This window comes from Suricata suricatta, chromosome 9, assembly GCF_006229205.1.
Source record: "Suricata suricatta isolate VVHF042 chromosome 9, meerkat_22Aug2017_6uvM2_HiC, whole genome shotgun sequence".
Classification (NCBI taxonomy): Eukaryota; Metazoa; Chordata; class Mammalia; order Carnivora; family Herpestidae; genus Suricata; species Suricata suricatta.
In genome coordinates this window covers 3,875,817-3,883,769 of record NC_043708.1, presented here as the reverse complement: position 1 = coordinate 3,883,769, position 7,953 = coordinate 3,875,817, and the positions used below count along the sequence as shown (strand labels likewise).

At 64.3% G+C, this 7,953-nt stretch overlaps 1 protein-coding gene across 1 annotated transcript in view; it reads right to left on the bottom strand.

The window, feature by feature from the left end:
• Positions 1-7,397, bottom strand: part of BEGAIN (brain enriched guanylate kinase associated) — a 35,453-nt gene extending 28,056 nt beyond the window's left edge. Inside the window, exon 1 of the mRNA XM_029950893.1 lies at positions 6,774-7,397. Within this exon, the coding sequence (XP_029806753.1) occupies positions 6,774-7,397 (624 nt within the window). The remainder of the gene's footprint in view (positions 1-6,773) is intronic.
• Between the last annotated feature and the right edge of the window lie 556 nt (positions 7,398-7,953).

Here is a 7,953-nt window from a genome sequence, read left to right as displayed (position 1 = left end):
CTGCGCCGAGCTAAGGCCGGGCCTGGGGGCCTCGGCCAGTCTCGGCCGCCAGCTCCCTGGGCGCTCGGGCAGGCCCTCCCGGGACCCCGCCGGCCTGGTTCCTCACCTGCGAGCCGGGGCTGGGGGCAGGGGGAGGCGGGCGAGGCGCTCTGCTGCCCTTCGGCACCGGCGGGCTGCGGAGGGGCTGGGGGCGGGGGAGGAATTTTAGAAGGATCCGCAAGGGGCCCCGGATTGGCCGTCAGACACAATCCTTCCTCGAAAAGTTGTCGGAGACCACGAGCCCAGACCCCCGCGGAATTACCCTCCTCCCCTAAGACAAAGAACTGGCCGCCGGGCCAACCGCTCCCCCGAAGCCCCCCTTCGACCCCGGGCCCACCTTTCCCAGGCCCCCATCACCGCGCTCAGCACACTAGATCCCGGCATACAGCAGGCGCTCAATAAACACGGACGCTGCATGCCTAGATCCTACACCAGTCTTTTCGTGCCTCCTCTCTCTGGCTGTGAGTTCCAGGCAGGCGCCCCGTCCCGTCGCCAGGGCATCCCCCAACACCCAGCAGGCCTGGCCTCCACAGGGCCCGCGCAGGGGTGGGAGGAGCCGGGCTTTCTCAGGGTCAGCCCCCACCGCGTTCATACCCAACCCAAAAGTCCAAGCGTTCCTTCATCCACAACGTGCTTCCCCACGTTCATTAGCTCTGGACCAAGTTCAGGCGGCGGGCAGGGGCAGCCAATGAGGAAAGCCCGGCCCTCTGGGGGCTAATGGTTGAGAAGTGCAACCCCCCCACCCCCCCCACCCCGCTCTGTCCTGGGAAGTCCCCGGAACAGCGAAGATAATAAAGGCGCCACCACCCCCAGGCCCGCCGCGCCTTCCGCCTTCACGGCGCTGGCCATTTGCTCCTCGGGGCGGCCGGGAAGGCGCAGTCACTCCCATTTTACAGACCGGGACAAGCAAAGCTCAGAGATAAGCCCAGCCGGGCCTGGAACCCAGCCCTCAGAGGCCTTTCTTCCCCCAAAGGCTGGGGGCGCTCTTCATATGTCTCTAGTTGCCTCAATCACTCATAGTCAAGGACCTGCCTGGGAGTCTGTCTTAAATTAATAAGAATGTATGAAAATTTAATTTTAAAAATCTAGCATTAATTATTTAAATTGAATGTTTCAGCTCTTCTAAAAGGTCTGGGAATTTCCAAGAAGGGACACTTAGGAGAGGCTGCTGAGTTGTCCCGGTGGCAGGGGGCAGGCTGGCAGGGAAGGGGAGGGGGTCTAGCCTGGGCAGCGCCTTCCTTCACTCTGCCATTCCAGACCCTGAAGCCCGCCTCGGACTCTTCCACGAGGTCTCAGGTTCTCCTCAGACCCAGTGCTTGTGCTCTGACCCTTAGAGGGTGCCTCCTCTAGGCAGTCCTCCATGGAGACCCTTGGGAGGTGTTGGGTTGAGGCCTCGGTACCTGAAGTGTGCTCCCTGGGGCAGGGCCTTTCCCAGCGGCGCCCCAGGGCTAGCCTGGGGTTGGAAGCCTGCACAAAGCCCATGAAGAGTGGTCACAGCCGTGTGGGGTTGGAGAACAGGGTGAGCCGGGAGGCCGGCCCTGCGGGGAGGTGCTCCGCCTTGGCAATGGTCTTGGTGTTGAGGCCGGAAGTCCCATGACCAAGTCTTGGCTCGGCAGTTCACAACCACAAGATCTGGGGATGTTCCTGAGATGCCCCTTTTATGGATCAGAAGGGCAAGGCCAGGGCATGAAATGGCTTGTTCAGAGTCACCCAAAGTTAGCCGAGGCCTGCCTGGGGGGCTGGATGGAGGAGAATGGGGGCCGGGACTCCATTATAGGAGGAGGGCAGGGACGGTTGGGGACAGTGAGCATGAGGGGGACCATGGGATGCCCAGGGTCCCCAGTGTGAAACGATGGGGCAGGAAATATCCTCAGAGCCCCTCTGGCCTCCCTAGGCCCACCCCCTGCCAGGGATCTGCAGGCAAGTGGGGTCCCAAGCTCTTCTCCGGGTGCTCCCACATGCATGGCCCCATGCCTCTTCCCGCAGTGCGCCGTGACCTTGTCACTGTCTCTCCTAACTCTCCCCTTGTCCCCTCCTGGTGGCCTGGTCCAGCAGCTGCCTTGTTTCCTGCTCCTTGGCCTTGCGTCCTTGCTCAGCCCACCTGCTCTCTGTGTCTTTGCACTGGGGCTGGTCTGGATGCCCCCAGCCCGGCACACCTGGAGCCCCACTCTGAGCCACCTGTCAGTGGCCACAGCCCCCTCACCTCCTCCTGCCCCCTGCACCCTTTCCTCATTCGCCGCATGAGTCTGAGCTTCCGGAGGGTCACAGGGTCTGAAACGGCCCCTCTACCCTGTTCCAGAAATCAGTCCCATTTAATCCTCCAAGTGGCTGCGTGACGTGGACTCACACACCCCATCTCACAGATACAAGAACAGAGGGTCCAGGAGACAAAGCCCTGCAGCCTGCCTGTGCTTCCTTCCACAGCGGCCACCCTCCGGGGACACCTGGACACAGTGACTGGCACACAGTAGGCATTCTCCGGAGGCGAGGGAGGGAGGCCAGTCTGCCTAACCCTCTGACCTCAGCCTCTGATCTGTCCCTTCCTTGGCACATGAGGACCACACTGACCAGCAAGCTCACCCGGCTGGCTCCTGCCTCAGGGCCTTTGCACTTCTTTCCTTGACCTGGAAGGCTCTGCCCCAGATTTTGCATTGCCTTCCTTCTCTGACCACCCATCTGAAGTAGCCTTTCACTCCCCACCAAAGACTCTCTCATCCCGTCAGTCTCTTTGGACTCTTCCTCCTGCCCCACCCTGCCCCTGCCCCACCACCAACACCCCTACCCCCTACCACAGGGCCCCTGGGTTTCAGCCACTATGTCTCTATCCCCAGGGCTTGGCACAGGGGCCTCTAATGACAAGCGGTGATGCCCAAACCAGTGCTTTCGCTCTCAGTCCCCTGCCACACCCTGAGCTCCTTCCTGCTCTCCTGGCCCCCCTCCCCCACCCATCACCCATCACCCATCACCACCCCAAGCAGGGCAGCACCAGAGCCCCAGAACACAGCTGCTGAGTCCTGCCCCGGGCGCCTCTCTGAGCGTGTGGGTCCTCCTGCCCCCCCCCACAAATCCTTCTGTTTCAGAAACTACAGAGAGAAGGGAAGGGAGTCTTGTCCCCAGACTGGCCCAGTGTGTGAAGGGTCCAGTCCGCTGAAGAGGGAAGACTGAAGGCTGCGGGAGGTCAAGGTGAAGTGGGAGCCAAGACTGGGGAGCTGGTGGGAGCAGCAGGCCCGGACGCGGGGTTCCTGGGGAGTCTGGAAGCACCTGGTCAGCAGTGGGGCCAGGGGGCGGGGGTCTCGCGCGCCACGCTCAGGACTTGGGCTCGCATCCCGAGGGGGTGTGGAGCCCCGCAGGGCCGACAGAGGACCGTCGGTGAGGCCGCTGTGAGGAGGGGGCACCTAAGGGCGACTGCGGGGCTCGAGGAGTCCAGCTGGGAGGGGACTGCGCAAATCCAAGCGGGTGGGGAGGGGGCGGAGGCGGAGAGGTGCCCAGAGGGCCGAGCAGGTGGAAGGGGGTGGGGCGAAGCTGGGGGGCGGGGCTCAGGTCCCGCGGCGGCGGCGCCAAGAGGGTGGGAGAGGCCGGCGGAAGGCGCAGAGGCGACCCAGGAGGGGCGAGTGGAGGAGGGGCGCGGCTCTCCAAGGTCAGGGCTCAGGGAGGGGCAGAGGAAGCCTAGGACCCTAAAAAGCAGAGGGAGGCAGGATGAGAGCTGGGGCTTCCAGGAGCCGTCGGGGGTGGGGGGGGAGGGGCGCCGGGGAGCGGCGCTCACAGACCGTGTCCCTAGGCTTCCCCCTCCCGGCTGGGCACACAGCCGGTCATCTGTGCTCTCTGGTCCTCGCCTGAGGGGTGGGCACGTGCCAGAGGTCACCCAGCAAGTTGGGGGGCTGACCTGAGGCCCCGGCTTGGCGCTGCTGTCCCCAGATGGGGCTGGGACAGGCCCTGGGATCCCGGAGGACCTGGCCGCGGTGGCAGAGGGGCAACGGGTCCTACTCCCCACCCTGCCCGCCCTCCGCTGGGCTCCGTGTTGCCTCAGGCAGGGCCTCTGGTCACCAGCCTTGTGTGGCTGCAAGCTGGCCCCCAGAGCTAAATCTGGCTTTCCCAGCATGTTGTATTTGGCCTGCAAGAGGTTTCAAAAAATTTTTTAAAAACATTTGAGCCAACATTTAAAAATTGGGAGAGTTTACATTTTAAATTCCATATTTTTGGCTTCTACTGAAAATTTGCAAGATCTGGCAACTCCGGCCCACATTCCCACGTGGCAACAGTTGGGGAGCTGGGAAGCAGTCACCCCCCACCCAAGAGGCGCCTTGCGGAGGAAGGCCCACCGGGCAGAGGCGCCGTCCACACCTAACTCACCCGAAGGCTTGGCTTGGGGAGACAGGCTTGGAGGGAGGCGGCAATGCCTTGTCTGGTGGCTCAGTGGGAAAGTCCCTGGGCTGGGATCTGGGGACTCCCAGGCCTGGGAGCAGAGGTCTTGGTAAGGCCAGGCCTGGGCTACTGCAGAGCCCCCAGGCTGCCTCTCTCTCCATGACCCTGACCCTGACCCTGGCCCTCCCACTCGAGTCCTGTGACCACAGAAAATGGCTGGCTTCAGTCATTCGTACCGACAGACCTTCCACAGGGGCTTCGTGTTTGCTAGACGATGAAGTGGGGACGGGGCCACCCATGGCCACTCAGGCAGATGGGGCAGAGGCAGGACTAGAATCCAGGGCCCCCTGGTCCATAGCGCCCTCCCTGAAGGTGTGAACGGTGAGACTCCAGGCCTTGGCCTCACAGAAGGGGCTTAGGGCACAGGCCCGTCCCGGCAGGGAGGACAGGAGCCACACGGCCGATGAAGCACCATCACCTTCTTCCCCGTCATCGCAACAGTGATTGAACCCCCGCCGTGTGCCAGGCACCTTCACCGTGCCCTGCGCTCCTCCTGCCCCCACGCACCAGCCAGGACACTGGGGACTGCCGCGTTCCCTGAGCCCGATCCCGGTCCGGGCCTACCCTGCTCTGTCTCCGACGCGCCTAGTCTGAATATTTGATGTGAGGCTGGAGCTGTGGGGTGCGGGCTTCTGGCGCTCCCCACGCAATATGGCCCTGGGGGTGGGGGCTGCGTCGGGTCGATGCCCGCCTCTCCCTCCCTTAGGAAGGAACCTCACAGGGCCTCGGGACGGAGCCCTGCCTCCTGGCACCCACTGCCGGGTCCCCCCAGGTCCCCACAGCCCTGGGTCATCGGGCAGTCCCGGGAGACATGTATGAGGGGCCTTGCGACAGAACCCTCCAGAGGCCTGGGCGTCACAGGGCTTCCCTGGGGCCCAGCGTCCTTGGAGTGAGGGCTCAGAGGGGCACGGGGGCAAGGGTCCCAGATCGCCAGGCCCTTGTGGAGGAGGCCGGGGTCACCGTGCTCATCAGGTGCCTGCTGGCCGCCTCCCCTGGGACAAGGCGAAAGAGGGATCATGATCATCCCTGCCTTTTCATGGCTGGGGAAACTGAGGTCCAGAGGGGTGGGTGAGCTGTCCAGGGTCCCTGAGCTGGTCAGCTGGCCCCTAGGCAAGGCCTGGGGGGCCTCGAATGCCCAGGACTCCCTAGTAGCCACGCTGCTCCCCGGGAGGAAGAAGCAGGTCGCTGGGGGGCCACAAACACTGAGCGGCGGTGGGGGGGGGCCAAGGGGGAGGCCGAGACTGCCTGGCCCCAGCCCTGGCTCCCCCGCACGACCTCTCTGAGGCTCGGTTTCCACCTCTGCACACGGGAGCAACCTCCTGGGGGTGCACTGGGGCTTGGGGTCAAGAGTTAGAACACCCAGAATTTTGTTTTGGAAGGAGCCCCTCTGTGAGCTCCGCCGGCCTGGCCCTGCGGCCCCACTCGGGTCCCGTGCCCGGAGGAGTCAGGACAGACTGTGTCCTCGAGAGCCCCAGGGGACACAGATGGTTTGGGGGACAGGGGTCAGCGCCAAGGTGGGCGTGCAAGTGCATGGGGCCACGGCCCAGCAGGACTCAGTCCCCTGCTCGGCGGAGTGGGCCTCACATCTTTCTGCCGTGTCCGAGGCCAGGGTCTCTGAGTGAGTACGGGTGTGAAGAAGACCTCGGTCCTCGCCAGACGCCCCACGTGACCTATAAAATGGGGAATTCGTGGGGGCGCCTGGGGGGGTCAGTCGGCGAAGCGGCCGACTTCGGCTCAGGTCATGATCTCTCGGTTTGGGAGTTCCAGCCCGGCATCGGGCTCAGTGCGGACAGCTCGGAGCCTGGAGCCTGCTTTGAATTCTGTGTCTCCCTCTCTCTCTGCCCCTCCTCTGCTTGTGCTCTGTCTCCCTCTCCCTCTCTCAAAAATAAATAAAAACATTAAAAACATTTTTTTTAATGGGGAATGAGTAAAAGACAGCCATCTATCTTTCCGACAGGATGCTGACGTACTGCCTCGCACGGACGTGTCTGAGGCTCAGCCCCTCAAGGGGATAATCACGACATCCCTCGGTAAACACGGAGCGCTCTGCCGAAGGGACTGACCTTACTGCCGGCATCACTGCTGTTGACTCCCGTGCACTCGCTTCCGAACTATTCTGCCTGCCCCAAAGCCAGAAATTTCACCTTAGAGATTCATTCTTTGGGTTCTCAAGGTCTTGGCTGTCACAGATAGTATGAGAGCGGCGTGATGGGGGGGCTGGAAGGGGTCTGCCGGGACTCCCGGGGAGACAGACCGTGCAGGGAGGAGGGAGGGGGCCGCAGCACACCTCTGCCCGGCTGCCTGAGACTCACCCGGCTTGGAGGCCTCCAGGGGGAGGCAGCTTGGCCTCCACACCTGCCGCTGCCCGCTCGGGCCCCACTGGTCTCCGCAGCCAGGCCCGGCCCCACTCGGCTCGGAGCCTCAGGGGCTCCCTCTGAGGCTGGCGAGGGACTCAGGGCCAGGGTCTTCTCTGGGGCCGCAGCTCCTTTGAGGGGCTCCGGGGCTGGGCCTGGGCCTTGCTCCCCCCGGGAGGGCTCCGGGCTGTGGCCCCTGGGCCCCCGGAAGGCCTCCAAGGTCCCGGGGTCCAGCACTCGTGCGGTGACCTCATCCAAGAACCTGGAGAAGGGCAGCCTGGCCTCCCGTCGGCGGCCCAGCCGGGCAAGGGGGCCCCTGGCAGCCCCACTGCTGCCGGTGCCTGGGGGCTCGGGGGCGGGCAGCCGGCCAGGTGGTGCCCGCGTGTCCTCCCGGCCTCGCCAGGCCGCCCGGCCCTCGGGGTTCCGGCCCGGAGCGGGACTTGGTTTGCGGCTTCGAAGGCCCTCTCCGCAGGCTTCCTTCCTGGGGGCTTCGGCCGCGGGCTCCAAGACGGAGCTGCGGCCATCCTGCCTGGGGCTGCCGGGGTCCGGGCCCTGTGCCTGGGAGCCGGCCCCCGAGAGCATCCTCCGCCGCAGTCCAAGGTCAAGCCTGTCCACGTACCTCGCTGACCCCCACTTCTCTCCTCCTGCGGGGCTGGGATCCCCACACCCTCTTTGGGAGGCAGGGGTCACAGCTGCCCATCTCTCATTGGCCAGAGCGATCTGCTGAATGCCTGCCTGCCCATCGATCCAGGGAGCACGTGGCGGGGGCGGGGGACTCCCACCCCCTAAATTGATTCTCACTAAGTGGGAGCTGGGCTTCAGGGCTTAGTGAGGGCTGCGGAGAAGGTCATGTCCTGAGCTTGTTTGGGCCTGGGCGGGGGCGGGCGGGGTGCAGAGGGCAGCCTGCCCTGGCTGAGCACCTGCTGTGTGTGAGGAGGGGGCCGGGCCGGGCCTCACACTCCACTCACAGCATCACTTCATCTCCTCTGCCAGGCGTAGGCCGGGCGCATCAATGTGAAGAGGCAGGCGGCACCAAGAGGCCGTGATAATGGCCATGGGAGTGAGCACGGGGCCCAGAGAAGGGGGAATTGGAACGTCCTTGATCCAGAAAATTGGGAGGCGCTGGTGGACACTGCTG